Here is a 20,715-nt window from a genome sequence, read left to right as displayed (position 1 = left end):
GCTGCTGTGCCACACTGAATTTCTCCTATGGCAGATCAGTAAAGGTACTTATAGGAAATTGTATCTTATCTTATGTTATATAATATTATCTGACATTCAGAAATTGATTTTGCTTCTAATCATGAAAACTGTGGCCTAAAACATACTGAGATCTACTGATTATTTTCTCTTGATTTAATGAACATTCTGAATTTCACAAGTGACTTGGACCATTTAGATTTAACTTGAGTCGTGACCTGATTATATGTGGGTGTGTAGAAGAATAATTTCACTTTACAGTCATGATAACATGTCTTGTAACATGGTTTGACACATTTGTTTTTCTATTTTGGACTCTGAATGTTAGTAATGGCTGAACATATCCTCCAGACAGAGGATGCTCTGAGCACTCTGAAACTGGAACAGGGAATTTCTGTCTGAATGTATAACCCATATTTTAAAGCTAAACAGACAGTGGACTAATAGTTACACAAGGCAGACAACAGGCACACATGTCGACACTGGACTGGGCATTGTTTTTCATGTTCAGAAGAAGACAACATAACTTTAACTTGTTCCACAGTGTTCAGAAAGGAGGGAGAAAGTCCAACACAATAAATCTTATTAGAGCTATGAATAATAAATCATCCATCTTTGCCTTTTAACCTCAGGGGTGCACAAACTACACGTTATGAACTCATTTTTAAAATACAAAAATGTGAACTCATTATTGGTTATTGGTATGGGTGTGAGAGCAGGAAATTATCGGTATCGGCTGAAAAATCCATGGCGTGTCCCTAGTTAACGGTGTGACACACCTGAGGTGGAGGAAGTGAGAAATGACCTATGAGCTCAACAGTCCTGGCATTTCTCTGCCTGCCTCGTTAGATCTTTGGAACGATTTCTTGTGTTTCCATCAGCATACGCAGGAGACTTGTTGCACTAGTGACTAAAAGCACTGTCCTCGTCGGCTTTAGTGAAGTTTAACAAGGCTTTTGAGTGCATGGTCATCAGAGTGTGTGTGTGTGTGTGTGTGTGTGTGTGTGTGTGTGTGTGTGTGTGTGTGTCTGCAGGCTGAGAGAGCCTCTGTCCAATGACCACCTACTTCAGTACAGTGAAGGCTTCTACAGACAGACGCCCGGCTGTGTTATGGGCTCCCCAGTGTCCCCAGCAGTGGTCACCCTCTACATGGAAGAGGTTGAGAGCACTGATCACCTTCACAGGAACTGCTCCAAGCCACTGGATCAGGTCTGTGGACGACACCTGGGTCAAAATCAGAACATAAATGCTGTGGACGGGAAAATCAAGTTCACTCAGGAAGATGTCAGAGGAGACAGTCTGCCCTTCTTGGACTGTCCAGTACACACTGATGATGACTGAAGCCTCAACACTGAGGTGTACAGAAAACCTTCGCACATAGGTACTTTTCACTTTCACCACCAACTGGAGCCCAAGCTGGGGGTCATCACAACCCTAAACCATCGTCAGAGGGAAGGAGGAGGAACAGAGGCGCATCAGGGGAGCACTTAAACCTGTGGTACCCAAACTGGACCTCTGTCCAGAGCAGACAGAGAGGAAGAGACGAGAAAACACAACAACATCATCATTCCATATGTCACAGGGACATCTGAGAAACTGAGAAAGGATCTTTAATAAACATCATCCAGGTTCACTACAAACCTTCCAACACTGAGGCTGTTCATCCTAAAGACAACACACTGAGGCAGAAACCTGTTCATCCTGAGGACAAACACCCGGGATACACGGAGTACGTGGTTATATATCAACATACAAACATATATATCACTAAACAGAGTCATACATCATCATGCAGAGTTATATATTATAGTGTTATATACTGTCATACAGTTATATATCATGTTACTATACTATTATACAGAGTTAAATATTATTATACAGAGGCATATAATATTATTCAGTTGTATATTATCATCCAGAGTTACATATTATTATACAGAGTAATTTATTACTATAGAGTCATCTATTTTTATACAGGGTCATATATTATTATACTGTTATATATTATCAGACAGAGTCATATATTATTATACAGTTATATGTTATTAGACAGAGTCATATATTATTATACTGTTATATATTATTAGACAGAGTCATATATTATTATACAGTTATATATTATTAGACAGAGTCATATATTATTATACAGTTATATATTATTAGACAGAGTCATATATCATATAAACACATTCACAGTTCCAGCTGGAAATCTCACTGCTTGGTATTATTCTGTTTCATGTAGATATAACTAAATATTAGACATTATGGAACCATTTTCTAATAAGTAACCCTTTATAGAGAGTTTGTAAACTGTGATTAATCTGTTAATTGTGAACAGATCGATACTACTGTCCAGATAATGTTCAGACTGTGTCCACTGTGTTTAACAGTGATGATTGAACTTCTCCTGCAGGCTGCTGCACTGAAACAACACACCACCATCAGCAGACAACAACAGTGAGGCGCTGCCTACCTGGTAATGGGTTCACTACTGTGTAGTTATGAACCTATATGATAATATATCACTGACAGAGGCAGTTAAAATGACCGCTTCTCATTCTGTCAGTGCACTCTGCTGATGAAGTTAAATCATATTGACCAGTGATGGACAGTCTTATAAACTACTGTACACAGACGGTTTGTATATGATGCCTCACCAGTTTATGACATATTGCATCATGTGTGCCTACTTATTTACTGTCACCTATTTAAACATGTAGGGTGGTTTCGCTGCTGATGTTCCCTTGAGCAGGGAGGTAAGGATCTCAGCTCCAGCTGTAGCTCCAGTGGCAGGAGGTGGAGCAGCAGCAGCGGGTTTGAATATATGAATATATGAATAAAGTCCATGCTCCGTATTTGAAAGTGAACATGTGTCAACACAAACGACCGAACCAACGCGCCAGCTCAGCCGAACCTCTCCGGGATCCGCAGCACGCTGCACATTTCCCACATTACATCCATCACTGCACCAGTCACACTGTATAACATTAATTTATTCAAGCAAGCCTAAAATCTCGCGGTGCTACCATTCAGACATCTTGCATTTTATTAAGTCTGGTGTCGGGGAACATTTTCTCCTGAAACTCGCCGCGCACAGCGCACAGCAGCAGGCTTTTGTCCCGCTCCTGATCCGGTTCCGTCAGCTCCGTGTTAACGGATGTGAGGCGGTGTTGGACCGAGCCTCGCGTGCCAATCCCGCGGAGTGTGCGCCGTCTCTCACGGGGCTCTCGAGCCGTATTGTGCGTCATCTCCATCGCTGCCGTTTTTTATTTCTCTCCGCCGAGGAAACATGGCAACTCCCGCCGCGGTCAACCCGTCCGGTAAGTCCGAGCTCGGTGTGTTATTGTGCTGGGAGCGGAAGGTGTGTGAATGTTGATGTAGAAGCGGGTAAAAACCCAGAAGCAGCTTTTGTTGGGAGTGTTGCTGAAGAGGGCTGAAGCCCCGCCAGGCCGCCGCAGCCTGGCTCCAGCATCATCCCCTTCCCCCACTCAACAGCGCCGCTATTCTTCACGGCTCTGCGGCCGAGCGGCGCAGCGACCTGCTGGCTGCCGCTCGGGCTCGTCTTTGTGTGCCTGGTTTTTCGGTGAAGCTAAGCTAATTCCGTCATTTCACCGACGCTGCGATACAAAAGGTGGTTTCGCTGGTCGCTGCCGCTCGGTACCGCTCGGTACCGTCGCAGCGCTGCCCTTCATGGGTCGAGTCCGAGCCACTTGAACAGGGAAGCGGGCTGACAGGTCTGATCCCTGGATGTCTGGATGTCTGGATGTCTGCTCCCCGCCTGTTGAATCCTGCCCGCACAGGGAGCTCTCTGTCCGCCGGTACGAGCCGCTCTCACGGCCGCAGCCGAACGTAAGACCCGGGTAACAATCTGCCGGTGTGAAAAGACACAAAGATACAAGTCCTACAGGCTGGAGGTACGGACCGGACACAACGCGACCCGAACACCTCACAGTTCACTTTAACACCATTCGAACCTCCGGCCCATCACATCCAGTCACTTGTGCTGAGGTGAGAAGTAAAGTTCGGGACTTGATGCAGCCCGGTGTCGGCTCGGTTCTTCGCAGCAGAGACTGACTGCATCTGTAATAAAAGATGTGAGGTTTAATTAGGACACCGGTCCTTGCCGGGTCACTGTAATGTCAGGGTGGAATAAGTCTTATTTAGTTACTCTCGGTGCTGTGTTCGTTTCCGGGTAAACAAAGGCAGTGCAGACTGTTAGATGTTTCACAGTCTGATGTGAGAGCAGTGAGCAGTTTCCTCTGGTGGACAGTGTAACTCACTTCTCTCCACATCAGCACATACAGCTTGACAAACACTCCAGCTACTGTCTGGACTTTGGTTCTGATGAGAAGTGGAGGCATGCAGAGAGTCTACCAGCTGATCTAACTGCTCTGTGTTACACTCATCTCAGTTGGATCCAGTCGTTGTACCAGACGCACAGCAGCAGCTGCCTGTTGCTTCATGTGTCTGTGCCATGAAGTTGTTATAATTGTGCATTATTATCATCAGTCCACATGTGCACTCCACACAGGACTGAATACGTGTCTGGGTTAAAGAAAATAACACCACCATGATCCGTCCAAGTCAGGGAAGTAATTATTCTAATGATAAGGACCTCTGTATGAAAACAGGTCAGCCATGCTCTGCCTCACGCTCTGTGCCACTTCATTGGCAATGTAAATGAAACAGGAATATAAATAAAGAATTGGGTGGTTATTAGCACCTGGGCTGCATACAGAGTGTTGAGACGAGGTGTTGGTGGAATGAACAATGAACAGATGAGAAAATAACCCTGTCAGATAGAAGAGGGCACAGTGGGAAGACACAGTGAAAGCTCTCCTCTTTGTGCTGTGTGAAGTCATTGCAGATGAGAGTGTATGGAGGCAGCAGCACATCCTCCAGGCCAGGGACAGCCCTCCTGCTCTGTAATCCCCTGCATCGGGCGCTTGTTGTAACGTACTGACCCGCTGATGTTTGGCGGAAGCGTGCAGCGAGAGCTACGTGCAGCTCCTCTATCCGGTGATGACACCCAGTTAGAATTAAGTCATGCCTAATGCTGCTGCTGCTGTTTCTGCTGCAGTCAGAGGAGGACAAAGTCGGCCTGCTGATCTGTGGTCAGCCCTACTGTTCCTCTGGCATGGCACCACGGCCAGGTGCGTTGACCTCAGATCAGATACCTGGGGATGTGGGAATGCTGTGTCACTGCAGGATTATCTCCAGCTGGCCGTCACTCAGATCCAATTGGTGTAAGAGCATGTGGATCATGACGAGTGAAATGATCTAATGAGGGCTGCGTGCTGAGAGAGGACAGAGGACACAGGTCAAACTGCAGGGTTGATAGAAAACTGTCAAATACTTACAGTCAACACAAAATTAATTAATTACTCAAATCATTATTTTATTTGTGAGTATTTTCTGCTTTTCTGTATTCTTTATCATAGTAAACAGAATATCTATTATGGTTTTGGACTGTTTTTTCAGACATTTAAACACATTGCAATGTGCATTTTAATCTGACATTCTACTGACTGAACAATCAATTGATTAATTGGAGAAACAATCAACAGATCAATTGGAAATAAATCATTAATTGATTGTTACCTGTGGTCTCTAGTTTTGTCAGTTTTGTAGTGTTTTTTTCTCTAGGCACGGCTGTGGTGTGAACATTTTATGAGCTCAACTTCAGTTTGTTAGAATATTGTATAAAAACATTGCTAAATTTGTATTGTAAAAAGACAGATGGTTTTGTTACTCTCTGGGCTGACACATGGCAGTATCAGTATACTGGTGTTAGTACTCTAGACTTTACTAAAAATGCTTCCGTGTCATATGTTCACTAATGTAGTGCCTTTAACTATTTGCAATTGTTTGCTTCTTTTTTGTGTTTGTGTTTATTCGCACCGTGAGATTAAAGTTGTTCTTGAATTGACAAAAACATCAGCATGACAGTAATTCAATGTATCAGTCAGTGTGTTTACATGCACATCTTAGTCAGATTACAGCTATAGTTCGACTCTGCTGCTCAATCAGACAACTGCAGTTGTCCGAGTATACATGCCAGTGAGAAAATCAAATTATTGGGCCGGAGCATGTCACACCCCGGCACGCTAGGTGGCGCTGTACCCATTTCAACTAGTGGTAACAGAAACACCTCCGGCTGAACTCTTTACGTCACCAGCTGCCTCGGCATTCAAGAAAGATGGCGTACGAAGAGCAAGGAGAAGCTACATCTTTGTACATTTCATGGTGTACATGATAATTACACATCTAGATGCACAATGGCGCTCTTTCTTGTGGTGATTTCTGAGGAAAGCCCCAGTAAAAAAATCTTGAGCCTGCGCAGAACGCAAAAATACAATCCGATTTGATGGAGCGTATACATGCAGGAGTAATGCGACTATCAATCGAATAATCTGGTGCTTTAATCCGACTATTAGAAATCCGATCTGGTCCGATTTCAGTCAGACTGAGGTGTATACATGCATGTTAGAAATCCGATCATAGTCGGACTAACCCAGTAATTCGGTTTTCTTGAGTGTCATGTAAACACACTGACTGTTAGAATGGCCAGTGGCTTTGCTGCTCACCAGATCTCATGTTAATGTGAGCTGGTTTGTGGGGGTGTGGGGTTGTCACCCTGTGGTTCATGTGTGTGACGTGTTGGGAACCCCCACTGATCAGCTATGTTGTAATGCTGCCAGCATGCTGGTCCTACCTGCTACTGTTTGTCCTCATCAACAACCAGGACGAGGCAGATCATCACTGTGTGTTTTAAACTGGTGCACAAAACTAAACAAGTGATTACAAGTGAAACATCAGTCTACACAGAGAACTGTCTGCTGTGTATGTATTTTCATAGGTCTACATTGCAGCTCACTGGGTTATGGTGCTTGTATTCATTTCTTGTTTCACTGATCAGACAGTGAAACAAGAAATGAATACAAGCTCATGTTGATTGTGGATTGTCTCACCTCAGCTCACCTGAAGCTAATGTCTGCTGCCATCAATAAAAACTGTTACAGCAAGCCGCGCTAATCAGCCAAGATCCGAGGAGGCCCTGTCAAGTTTGACATTCAGCTCTGAGAGAGATGTGCAGCAGGTCAATAGATGCCAATAGATCTTAAAGCTGCTATGTGAAAACAATATTACTGCGGATTACAAGAATAGTGTAAGTCACTGCAGATATGTGTATAATTTCTGTGGTGGTTATATATTAAGAAGATGCAGCTTTTATTTTGTAGACTGCTGTAGTCTGATTATTGGATGGACTTAATGAATAAAAGGGGAATTTAAATGATGGAAAAAGTAACCATGTGCAGTAATATAGATCTCTGAGGATACCATACACTGAGATTCAGAGAGATGCGTTGCGATGCATTGCATAGGAATTAGACTTTTTGAATGGTAAATGTCCGGAGGCTGTTTGATAGGCTTGGTGTTTGGGGAGACTGGAGGGAAGCAGACGGGGAAGACAGAGAAAAGAACAACCTTGTCTGAGCATAGCAGTGATTGAAAAGGAGAAAGTATGCAACAATCCCCACGGTCTCCCCACAGGCTCATTAATGCATTTGACCTCAGGGCTTTCAGCTTTGGCTGTCTGAAGATGTATACAGTATGAGACTGAGTTAAAACCACTCTGAGTGACTGTAGCTGTGTCTTTAAGACACTGCACCGAAGAAAACCACAAACATTTGCCATGCATTCAAAGGAGCGTAGAGACTGTCGACTTGTTAAGATTACGTGGTTTATGTTACACACTTTGTGTTGCATGTTATGTTTGTTTTGTACTAATCAATAACGTATAGGTGAAGACACTGAGTTACTGATACAAACAGCAAGCAGCAAGTATTAGAAGCTGTGAAGTAGGCATGTGCCCTATTACATCATTCATGATAAGATAAATCTCATTTTGATTAGAAGAAATTGTATATGGCATACAGTAGCTGTGACGTGTTAAAGTCTTAACGTCATGGCTGTTGATATGCAGCAAGACACATGTGAGCACATAGAAAAGTGGAATTGTCAAAGTTGATGAGCAGAATCATTAAAATCAAGACGGTACCCATCCCATGTCTCAGCTAGTAACTCAGCCATGGCTGAGAAATGAACTGGAAACGATGCTGGACTGACAGTGTATGGGAGAGAACACGGCCGGTGTTTGCAGTGCGCTGTTCATTCATGAAATTTGTTTAGGAACTTAGAAGCTTAACTGAAATTTCTTAGTGATTCCTGTAGAATCGGACCCTTGGAACTGGTTCTTATGTGGAAGCAGCACTTGATGAATATTTGTGTGAGGTATCATTTTAGAGGGATTCGATCAACCAGGTTCAGGGATTTCAGTGAATCATGAGCACGGAGTCTTTACGGATATGGAATTGTTGGAAATGATTTATTTAATCATTCACATATCCTCACATGTGTTGTTAAACCAGGATATGGAGGATGAGGAGTGGTGGAATTAAACATTAACCATGCTCTTTTGCATGTTATCAAAGCAGCTGCAGCTTCAGTTCTCTGTCTTTGAACAGGATATATGTGGGATCAATAGGATTGGATGTCCTGGCAGCATCAGAAGCCAACACACAGTCAACATAGATATGAACATTAAGCGGAAGAAAATCATTTTAAAGTGTATTTTTAAGCGTCAGGTTGCATTTTTGCATGTATTGTGTGAGTAAAACACAAATGCCATTCCTTGTCCTGTGTAGACAGCTGAATTGTTATAAATAGAGAAGTGTGAGACACATATCCGAACAGCTGACTGCCGCCTGTGTAGAAATGCTGTAACAGTTGTGTGCAGTTTGACAGGAGTATGTCATCGCCCAAACTGTGTTTGACTGGACAGTTTTGAAGTGTGTTTTATAGGTATTGACATTTGAATGATATCTGGAAATAAGGAGAGAAAGAGCTGAAGGTCACTCTGCTGTTTCTCAGCAGTTTATCTGAGGTGGTCTCATAATTAAGCCCTATATGTAACCATGGTGAAGTGGAACAGTGTGCCTGCTGAGTGTCTTATCAGCCACAACATGACAACAGCACCTTGCGCTCTGAAACCCATTATTTCAGACCACAAAGGCTCCAGCTCCCGGGGCAGCCAGGTTGATCTTCAGGTGCAGCAGCGCTCTGCTCACCTGTGTTGGGTCTGAAAAGGGCAGCAGTGTGTTCCTGCCAGGCTGAATGACCACACTGACTGTGAGATGAAGCTGTCTCCTAATCAGATTACACTGGTTCAGAGCCTGGTGTTACTCGTTCCTGCTTCATGAATGAATGATGGAAGCCATGCACTGCAGAATGAGTGTGTGTGTGTTTCTCTGGGTTGAATGCACACAGTATCAAATATTAACTATGTTACTTGGTGCACTGGGGCATACTGGAGGGTTTGTTTGGCCTATCCATTCCATCGAGCTGAGTGAGTGAGTGAGTGAACAGAGTGGAGAGATGGAGTGGAAAACAGCTAGGCAAACAGAATGGATCTGTGGATGAACGAGGAGGAAAACAATGCAGTGCCAGTGAGAGAGAAAGAGGTAAATATGAGAAGATGGAGGCTGAACTGGCACGTACGATGATTCCTCTCAGCCATAATGACACGCGGCACTGTGGCTTCATATTCAATGGAACAACAAGTGTGTATTTGAGTGGCTCCATTACAAAATGCGAGCTCAGTAAAGGGCCTGTGCAGGAGAATATGTGTTTCTAAAACATCATCAGATAGAATGTGATATCTAGGCTGCTAACCAGAGCCTGCAGCTACAGCTACAATATGTAGGTCTGTGTAGATTGATTTCTCTAGTGGTGGAGTACAGTGCTCACAGCAGACCAGCAGAAGCATGGGGGTTTCACAGTACTGATCCAAGTTTAAGTATTATAATACTTTAAGTAACAGGGAATCTAGGGATGTAATTGATAAATGATCAATTGATTAATGGCATTAAAAAAAATCCTTATCAATAATCACAGATGAGCACAGATACATCAAAAAGTATTTTACAATACCAGATTACAGATACTTGTATTTAAATGTATCAGAAACAAATACAAACTAAATACTGGTGTGAGAAAATGTATTTAGTCGATATACAAGTAAGTTCTCAAAAGATTTCTCTTGGATATTGAGTTAGAATGAAATCATTATTCTGTGTTATTTGGTTCTTCACTTCATGACTTCATGTTTAATACATCTGTTCTATTAACTTCTGATGTGGCGACTCTGATTTTACATCAAACATAGATCAAGTCAGTTAAAACAGTTTTCTGAAGGATTTCTTATATTGTTAATGATTAATTGATAATCCATTGTATTTTAATACAATCTATGTTTTCATATTTAGTGTGAAACGTTGTGGCCCAGTGGTTTGCACTGTTGCCTCACAGCAAAAAGGTCCTGGGTTGGAAACACGACTGGGGCCAGAGTGCCTGCGGAGGTTTTCAACCACAGGTGTGAATGTGACTGCAAATGGTTGATTAACTCTGTGTCGGCCTTGTGATAAAATGGTGACTTGTTCAGGTTGTAACCTGCTGCTTGCCCAATAAGATCAGAGATTAGATAAGGAAGTCCTTTATTAGCCTCACAATGGGGAAATGTGTAGTTGCACACATCTTACTTTCAATGGGAAAAGACTGTAACTTGTTCTTGGTAAGTGACGGACACTTGTGCTAACCCTCGGCTGGTTTGCTGTTACTGTTGTGTCTTCCAGAGATGGCCAGTGAGTTGCCAGGGACAGTAGCCATGCCAGGAGGAGTTGGGGCCGGCCAGGTGAGGATGGGAGGAACCGTGCCAGGCCGTGGGGGCAAGAGAAGATCAGGAGGGTGAGTATCTGACCTGCTGAGGAAATCAAAAAATAGATCATTTTAAGAATCAGTATTTTATAGGACGACCTGAAAATAACACCCATCTCTCCCCAGAAGAAGAAGTTTTAGATTGCTAAACTTTCACATGAGCTACTAACAGTTTAAACAGTAGCATTTAGATGCAGTCTCATTATTGTGTATAGTGTAGAGTGTTGGGAGGAACGTGTCAGACAGTCATATCATCACGCTGTGTTTGAAGCAGCTACAGGGAGCTTTAACACAAAAGCAAAAACGTGTTTGTGTGATGTCGACAGTTATCACAATATATATTTAACAATAATGATTATGTTGAATTTACAGTTTTAATAGTATTCTCCTTAGGACAGAACCCAAAACAAACCAGAAGGTTGATTATGGTTTATAAAATACATTTATTTACTGTCAGATACTAGATGACAAACATTCAACAGAACCAACCAACCACACGGCTTCATCTTAAATACTGAATACATAAAATTATAAAATAGTACAACAAATTGCTTGTTTCAAACATTTCAGAGGTAGTGTACTGAACTGATTAAAGAAAATGTTCAAATGTTGAGGATGATTATGCTACTGTATTCTGTGAACATTGCACATTCTTGAGCTTGAAGTAGTGCACACGCCTTCTGTTGCATCTCTAGTTCTGATGCGAGGTTTTGGAAGTTCCCCAACCATGGCGCTGCAGCTTTGAGGCAGGATGTTTCATTTTTCGTTTGAAAGCATAAACTGAGCTGATCATCAGTGACCACTGTTACGTCTTTTCCCTGCAGTTCTAAATTAAGCTCATTCAACATGTTGGTGAGATCAGTTAAAATACCAAGTCTAGCAGCCACTGATCATCATGAAGTTGCTTGTGCTCTGACAAAGAGAAACCTCTTTATCTCCGGAGAGAGCTCTTGAAATCTCAGCAGGAATTTCCCCCTACTAAGCCATCTCACATCAGTAGAGAGTTGCAGTCATCCTCCTCCAGACGTGTGTGCAACAGTCGTCTCTGACGAGGTCTCGCTCGAATGGAACAGGCGTGCGTTCTTTCATGGGCAGTAATGTTAACAGCTCCTCTTTTACAGTCATATCTGTAAACACCATACAGATAAAAACACACATCTGGGCTGTATCTCTGGTGTCTGTAGACTCACAGTCTGCGATGTCTCTACGAAGCTGCTGTGTCAAATCCTCGGCCATTACTTCATTACTTCGCCGTGTAACTGCACTTCTTGATAGCTGAAGAGCTTTGATTGATGGTAATATTTCTAGTTTGTTTTTAAAAACCTGAAACAAGGAGTCAGCTGCTTCTACAAAGGCCTCTTCATCTCTCCATCTGGGGATGACTTATGCTTAATGATGGAGTGACTCACCCGCAACGATGCTTCGTGTCGGCCTTTGCTTGTGAATTCTGCTGTGTGAAGAACGACTATTGTCTGATTAACTGTGATGTTAGTTCCCTCACTTTTCTTATTTTCCTTCAGTGTCGTGCTTATTATGAACAGCTCGAAAGTGCCTCTCAACATTCCCCTTCTTCGGAAAAGCGACGGTAGTTTGACAAATCAGACAAAGCTCTTCCAATAAGACAGTGAGAAAAAGTCCTCTTCCCATTCTGCATGGAGGTGGTATGTTTCTGGGTTTTTTGAACAGAGAAGAAAGTATTTTATTTACCAGATAAATGCAGTATGACAAGATGCTACTGAGATACAGACTGACTGACATGTGATGTGTATTATTACTAGAAATATGGCCCATGATATACTAAATGATTTAACTGGTTAGAACTGAATTACTTTATTGTTATTACAGAAAGTAAAGTAAAGCAAAAGGGCTCAAATTCCAGGTACCGGTACTGGTACCAGTATCTGTTCCAGTGTGAACAGTACTCACCCCTACTGCTGTGGGAGTGATGGATAGATCTGTGTGTCCAGACATCACCAGCCTGTCTGTGCAGCTGCTGGGGTCATGACGTAGGCGTCAGTACCTGTGTTCTCAGGTGATGCAGCTCTCCAACATAGAAGAATGACAAACTGAGAGTCACTGGTGTGTCATTAGGAGTAAATAGTGTATGGAGATGTTTTAGGAAACTGACCTCAAATCTTTGTCATGAGTGGAGCTCTGTTTGACGTGTAAATGGAGTTTTCAGATTCTGCATCAGTGTGTGAACAATAGGACTCAGGACTGAGGGTTATAAACAGGGGGGCTGCTTCAGTGTTTGTGTGTGTATGGGGGCAGTGTACATGAGTTCAGTACCTCCAATCCTCAAGGGTCAAAGCATGGCATTCAAGTCATGCTCATGCATCAGGCCTACACAAACATGAATAAATAATACAGACCGGGATCTTGGCAAGTGTGTAGACGAGCCAGGTTGTAGCTAAAGATCCTAAGACAACAGCAGACACACTGCTCCCATGATGCACGAGGCCATCAGGTGGACCATGCATACACACTGTGACAGGGACTGGAGGTTGGTAAAACACAGTGTACATATATATGGTATACGGTGCGTTTCTAATGTAATGTAAACGAGAAACCCGGAGAAACCTGATTTCTCTGCTAGCCTTCTCCTGCAGAACTTCAGTTTCAGCTGAACAAAGTATAGAGGAAGGTATCATCACATGGAGCGATGTGTCCTCCCTCATCCGACGTCCACTGAGTGCACTCAGGTGTTTTGGGTCGATGTGATAGGACTGTACTGGACTCTGATTTTATCAGTGGAATCAGATTTGGCAGTTCAATAAAAAAAGATAAAAAGATTGAACTTTTTTTCAGTTCATACCACATTAAACTTCCATCAGCCCACATCAGTATGTTTTATCTGCAGCCTCAGACTCGCGGTTTGACACCTTTCTTCATCATCTGAAAGGCACACACACAGATTCCACACAGTCAGAGAAAGTCAGTGTGCGTCCAGCTCACAGTTCAGTTATGAAATCCCAGCTCACCATGATCCTGCTGGGCTCCTAACAGTGCTGTCAGAGCAGGGCCGGTGCTACACATTCTGCTGCCCTGGGCCAGATTAGGATTTGGTGCCCCTAAATAGCAGCTTCTCTCATCAGCTAATCACATGATGTCAGTTGGATTTTTTGCAGCAGCTAATATAAAAATGTTTTTATGATTCCCTTTATATATAATCCATCACTGAGTTGTTATCCCTGTGCAGTTTTGTAAGCTTGTAAATGCCACAGGATGTGTGTAGATGTTGAGGAAGTCAACAGAATGTGTTAGGACACATTTTCTTTATGTAGTTAATCAAATGGTTTATAGTTTTGTTTATATAAAATCATGTTCTCAAAAACTGGAACTAAGATAAACTTTATCAGTCCCACAACGTTTCACAGCAGAATAAAGGAAGTATAACAACAGATGTGTAATATGATAGCTGTATGTTTTCCTGGTAACCAAGAATAATGTTACCAGTATCAGAAATGCCTCCAATGCTGCTTCACATGCTGGAATTCATATCAGTGAGCACACAAGCCTTTCCACAGATTCCACTGATACCACATCATTTTTTTATTAGCCGGGCCCTGCTACTTCCCAGCAGCATCCTACACACCTGTATGCCAATATCCAGGACCAGCAAGGGGTTTGTGTAATGTATGCACTGTACATTGTGGTCACAATGGGACAGGTGCATACAGGAGAATATATGATAGAACTGAAGATTTATTGAGGATTGAGGATTTACTGAAGTCTTGTTTCACATAACGAACGTGCCGGAAACAGTTGTAACAGAAGAGAAAACAACAACAGACCCACTATGAAAGAACAATCTGTTAACAGTGGATACATTTTCTTTTAAGTGTCACAAACCCTTAAAATGATTCATTTCACTATCACAATTTGAGCCATTCGGTCCAGTAACATTCAGAGAGTCTAGAAGAGTCACATGAATGAATTATTACATCCCCATGTATGTTAGCTGGGCGCTTAAGCAGAAGTTAGCCCACTCAGTCGACAATCCAAGTATTATAAGTAGCTTTTTTGGGCCCAAAACACACTGAACAGCTTTCACAGAATGAACGGAGCGCCACCTCCAGCACTGTCCAGTATTAAATCGTCCTTAATAGAAATTCCTCCCTAATTGACACACCGCCACCAGAATGCATCATCACTTTGCTTGTGGAATTAAGAGTGTTCACCCGGTTCTTTCATTTAGATCAAAGTGGAGCCAAGATAAAAACATGTCGAGTCAACTTACCCTGGATGTAAATGCAGAGTTTACACATTCCTATTGCACCCAAACGCAGGTTTAAGTGGGATTTTTGATGTGTGGAAAAGGAGGTAAAAGACTGAACTAAAGACTGTACTTGAATACAAACCAAACTTGGGGAATGAGGTGCAGCTAGAGTGAGGCAGAGAAACACAGGTGAGGGTAATAACACTTGATCAGGTCTGGGCTAATGATGGAGATACAAGTGAGGTGTGGAGGGAAAACCAGGCTGGTGAGGAGAACAAGAAAACAGCAGGGAAAAATCTGGAAAACATGAAACCAAACTTAGATGACAGGACCATGACAGCACCAGAGCACCTAGCATGCAGTTCAAATCAGTAACCTGATATGTTACACCTGCCAGGTGGATGGATTCATTTGTCTCACTGACTGAGATTTTAACTCTGTGTTCTAGATTTGAGAGTGATAGACCTTGGCTGTGCAGAAAAACTCTTAGTTGAGTGTAACTGAACGTAGAGTTTGCGATGAAGTGAGGCCTCTGTCATTCGTCCTGACTTTGAGTTGGAGCAGTGGTGATCATGTTACTGCTACTAATATTAAGAATAGTTAAACAGCCAAACAAAGTACGAGTGAGTCATGGTAGCTGGTCAGTGAGCTTCTCCACAAACTGTGAACCTCTCAACAAGTGGCTCTGTAACAGTCACCCAGCTGGATGGTTTCTTTGTACATTTCTATGTTAATAGTGCTGTCTACATGAGCACAATGTATGCATAGGCACGAACAGGGCGTGCATGGCGCCGCTCCATGTCACGCTGCTCGGCCTTCTATTTCCATCACCCTGTTCTGTTTCCATTACAGTCAGGTCTGCAGTTTATTACACAAGACTGCATTTGTAAAACGTTACAGCTATGCAGTTATACTGCAGTGCTGTGTGAAATGAAGGTACATCTGTTCATAATGTTCTTCAAGGCAAGTTTGATCATCTCAAAATAATGTAAAAACCAAACAATTCCTTTTCTACCAGATTTACTCTTGTGTCTATTATATGCCGTCAACTGAATAGTTTTTTAAGATGCATTGATGTTGACTTGAAGCCCACCATCATCACACCTCAGCTGGCTGTTGTCTCACTTGAATGGTATCAAACTTTATGTCACAGTAGTTTGAACCAAGTGGGAAGGAAACGTGATGGCTTATCACTTCGTTAGCTCTGTAGTGAGAAGCCTTCCACTGCCGCCACCTAAACACACCTTTATTTGTCAGCTGACTACACTCGTAACATTGCAGCAGCAGAAGTCTTTGGTTCACTGTGTATATTGTGATTTTTGACTGGAAAACAGTGGATTTATTATGAGAGTGCTGTCATCTCTCAGTCTAATAGGAAGTGTAACTGTGTCTCCTGTGGTTGTTTCTCAGAATGGACTTTGATGATGAAGACGGAGAGGGACCCAGCAAATTTTCAAGGTGAGACCATAGAAAGCAGATTGCAGCGGTCCAGTCTGACTTGTTTTAGAACTAGTTCATAAAGTCACATTAAAGCCACAGTTACTTGTCTAAGGGTATCTGCAGGTAAGATCAATTCTAAAAACATCAAACATGTTTAAATAACCAGATGTTACAGTCATTTCATAAAGAAAATGGGTTAGTAGTACGGTGTGTATGCACCTTATTGAACTGGAACATCAAGGCAGAATTAAAACATCCAAATTTGTCTCTGAGAATCCTGCAGATACTGTGTGTTTATAACACTGACTGTTGCATGGACACCTCATAACATTTTTTATTTCTTCATCAGAATTTCAGTACTGTGTTGTGTAATGCTTTTTTTTTTAAAAAAAGAAAGACTCTAGTCTTTCCTCTCACTGCATCGCTCACATTTAATTTATCTCAACTTGTTTTGCTTTTCTTCCTTCTCACATTGTGAAGTGTGTAAGTGTGTAGGATGTACAGTGGGTGCTTTATGTCTGAGCTGACAGCAGTGGATTTGTGGCTGCCAGGTTGAGTAGTGACAGTGGGGAGGAGGAGCTGCTCTCTGCTGAACACAGGAGGAACTGCACTCAGAATAATGGACAGAAAGGCTTCATATTCATAATGTCAAAGGGTTGCCACTGTACATACACTTAGATGCCGTTACCACAAAATAGATTCTTCATCGCCGTCTACCATAGCTGCTTCTCACTCAGTGAAAATTCAGTGAGATTTGATAAACCAGCAAAGTCATCGGTTGTATGTCAGCAGGTTATTAAAGTTATTGTAAGGGGTTTAAATCACTCACATTACCAAATGTCCATGCAGGTGCCGACAGGTACAGTGTGATGTGTTTGTTTTAAACTTGTCAGGCTGTCTCACCTTCTGTGCTGCTGCCAGACTCACTTCACTGATGTAAAGTCAAATCACTGATGTCACCTGCTGAGTTTGGGAGTTATTTAGACAAAAGTAGCCGCAGCACTGAAAATAAAACCCAGAATGTATGAAGAACATAATGTGTCCCTATTTAAGATAGAACATGAAATCTTCATCACGGCACCAGTCACACCAGCCGCTGTTTGGTCTGTTTTGCCATGTTGTTTCCATCACAGTTTGAACCATCTGCTCAAATGCATTACTGTGTACTATGTGGCATCCATGGCATGTGAGGAATATGGACAGTGAAGCTGCAACATGATGGTTTTCCTCTGTTTATCACTGCTTGTATGTACATCCTGTTACATGCTGTGTCCTCTCTTGTCTGTAGGTATGATGATGATCACATTCCTGGTGGGGATAAGGAGAGATACGCCAGGTAGGCCTAGCCAGCTGGGGCCTCAGAGGATTTTCCATTGACTCAGGGATCAACAGACTGTACAACCTGTACACTTCTTGGCTCTTATCAGACTACAGTTAGCTTTTTCCTCAGTATATTTAAAATTCTCAGGACAACCCAATTTTTCAAAATAAGCAGATTGGCGGGCTTGGCTGAGTAAGCTAAACTCACCAGCTGATGTTGTCTGTTTGACAGGGAAGTTACCAAGAATCTGTGTCGATAAAGACGTGAAATACCACAAACACAGTTTATCATCTGAACTGTCACCGTCCAGAGAAAACACTCCCTGTGTCAAACACCAGCAATTAGAGACAAGGGCAGCTCAAAAGGATCATTTGCTAAGAATGGTCCAACATTTATCTACAGATTTGTGTATCATCCATGCTGATGAGCATCGAATCTGTCATGACAATCAAATCCAGACATACAGACAACTTAAGAAATGGAACGCCTCCAATCAAGGAGTGCTGATTTTTGTAGCAGTTTCAACCTTTTGTAACAGTGGAATCAAATCAATTTGCATCATTCTTCCTGAGGCGCTAACATTTTAGTGATACTGTACAGGCTGTCATCACTTGTGTCAGCCTGTTACACCTGCAGCTAAAACCACTGCTTCCTGCCTGATGGAGCTGCCTATAAAACTAGACATCCATTTGGATATTTCACCATGATATGAAGAGATGCATTGACAACTTGAGACCTCAGTGTCAGTTTGCATATTAATAGTTCTGCAGAGCACAAATAAAGACACAGTAGAAGCCTATAAAAGTGCTTCTTGACCTCACGTGCCCCTCCTGGCCCCTTTTAAGAAAATACTCTCGCTGACTGACATGCCCACAAATCTCACATTACAAAAAAATAGCAGATGACATGCGGTTATATTCAAATATGAAATAACATATTACTCATTTATTTCAGTTTAGACTAAAACAGATGTTCAACCAAACCTATGGTGAAGCAAAGTCAGACAGACACGATGATCAGACGCATCAATGCTGTTGATCACCTGTTCACACTGGGCTGGCTGTTGGTTCCCAGCATGTTCCCTCCCAAGTGTCTAACTGCCCTTCTCTCTGTTTTAGAGAGAACCACAGTGAGATTGAGCGACGCCGACGTAACAAAATGACCCAGTACATCACCGAGCTGTCAGACATGGTCCCAACCTGCAGCGCTCTTGCTCGCAAACCTGATAAGCTGACCATCCTGCGTATGGCGGTCTCCCATATGAAGTCCATGAGGGGCACTGGCAACACGTCCACTGATGGGGCCTACAAGCCCTCCTTCCTCACTGAACAGGTACTGTACTATCAGAGACCCGGAGCTCTATCATAGAGGCCAGAGTAATAGAAAACACATTCATCATCCTTTCACTTTATTTTTTATCACAGTGAATCATAGCACCATCGACAGAAATTCACATTAATATCATATTTAGAACAGGTCTACAGATGGAACTGTGGACACTCTGCGTTTGGAGTTGTGTATTTAAATCATCCCAAATGTATACAACAGTTTTGTAACTGAGTAAGTCACAAGTTTGCTCAAGATAACGATGTGTTTCATTTGGTTTCCTGTTGAGTGTGAGGAAGGAAGCTGGTGGATTTGACTAAATGTTGTGTAAAATGAAGACAGTAACTCACAGATGATCACATGCTACAGTCTTTTTTTAAATGACAGTCCGTTAGCACAGAGATTATATACTGTGTGTGTAAATGCTCATCTAGGTTTGAAACCCAAGACATTGTGTTTGCATATTTACATGTGCAGCTGATATCCAGGATACCTGACAAAGCTAGTCCTAACCAGCATCCTAGTATATGACACACTACCACATGTGGTCCAGCTCTTCCAGGGGAACGGGCTCTGAAGGGACGAGGACTTCTGCCTTCTGTTCAGCTGTTTCAGTGACGGTTTACTGTATAAAACACTAAAGCTTCACAATAAAAGCACACCAATAACAGGACCACAAGCTCTAATGCATCCTCAGACGATAGGCGGTCTGGATTCTCTGCTGTGCTTTGGGAGTTTTCTGGGAAACAAAAGCTGTAAAATGACTCCTCGTGTCGATCACCACCTGCTAATCTAGAGCGTGACTTGAGACGCACTCCAAGACACATCAGAGCTTCATGTCCTCATTTGTGATGATCAGAAGCATTGAAGTCCACGTCCAGTGTGTAATTAACAGCCTGCTCTGTCACAAGCTCCCTGTCTGTCTTTTATAACACACTGAGTTGAAGATAATGGAGGTACATTGCTTCGTCAACATTATCTGACTAGTACACTTGTTTTTTGATTAAGACAAATTAGTGAATGTTGTACAGCTGTCAGCTGTTTGTTATGATGCTACCTAATGAGTGATGATGTGCCCCTCTGCTCCCTGTAGGAACTGAAGCATCTGATCCTGGAGGCAGCGGACGGCTTCCTGTTTGTGGTCGCTGCAGAGACGGGCCGGGTGATCTACGTGTCGGACTCTGTGACACCGGTGCTGAACCATACCCAGTCTGAGTGGTTTGGCAGCACTCTGTATGAGCAGGTCCACCCTGATGATGTGGACAAGCTGAGGGAACAGCTCAGTACTTCAGAAAACTCCATGACAGGTACAGAATGTCCTGCCTCTAACAACTCTCTGTCAGCTGTACGTTGTTCTTCTCCTCTGTGTTCTGATGGTTATGGGTTCAAAACCACCTGTCAGTCACACGGGTCCGACCATTCAGACTGCTAGCTTTGCAAACACATTAACTTTAATTATGTCAGTGATTATCAGGGTGATATTGTGAATCACAATTGTGTTGGACGGGATAATTATTATGGAACAATAATATATGTGAATATTTCACAAGTTCTCACGAGGCCAGTTCTGTATGTGCTGGAGTTTTTTAGGACTTTGGATGATGTGCCACATAGA

The 20,715-nt window shown here is 42.7% G+C and overlaps 1 protein-coding gene and 1 long non-coding RNA gene across 6 annotated transcripts in view; one reads left to right on the top strand and one right to left on the bottom strand.

Moving 5' to 3' along the window:
* The first annotated feature begins 2,141 nt into the window (after window positions 1-2,141).
* The window catches only part of arnt2 (aryl-hydrocarbon receptor nuclear translocator 2), a 58,411-nt gene continuing 39,837 nt past the window's right edge, over window positions 2,142-20,715 (top strand). The window contains exons 1-6 of one of the 5 annotated variants that reach the window (XM_037095806.1): window positions 2,143-3,338; window positions 10,713-10,824; window positions 16,424-16,471; window positions 17,742-17,789; window positions 18,893-19,106; window positions 20,194-20,407. In XM_037095806.1, the coding sequence (XP_036951701.1) occupies window positions 3,308-3,338; window positions 10,713-10,824; window positions 16,424-16,471; window positions 17,742-17,789; window positions 18,893-19,106; window positions 20,194-20,407 (667 nt within the window). In that variant the 5' untranslated portion in view covers window positions 2,143-3,307. The other 4 variants (XM_037095808.1, XM_037095807.1, XM_037095810.1 and 1 more) reach the window with 4 other exon arrangements.
* On the bottom strand, window positions 10,706-15,253 carry LOC119018278. Its single transcript, XR_005074701.1, has 4 exons — window positions 15,035-15,253; window positions 12,923-13,011; window positions 12,721-12,837; window positions 10,706-10,840 (listed from the first exon to the last, which is right to left on the bottom strand). It is a non-coding gene; the product is annotated as an uncharacterized LOC119018278 (long non-coding RNA).

This window comes from Acanthopagrus latus, chromosome 4, assembly GCF_904848185.1.
Source record: "Acanthopagrus latus isolate v.2019 chromosome 4, fAcaLat1.1, whole genome shotgun sequence".
NCBI lineage: Eukaryota > Metazoa > Chordata > Actinopteri > Spariformes > Sparidae > Acanthopagrus > Acanthopagrus latus.
The sequence above is the reverse complement of the archived record's forward strand: the minus strand, read 5'-3'. Positions and strand labels throughout refer to the sequence as shown.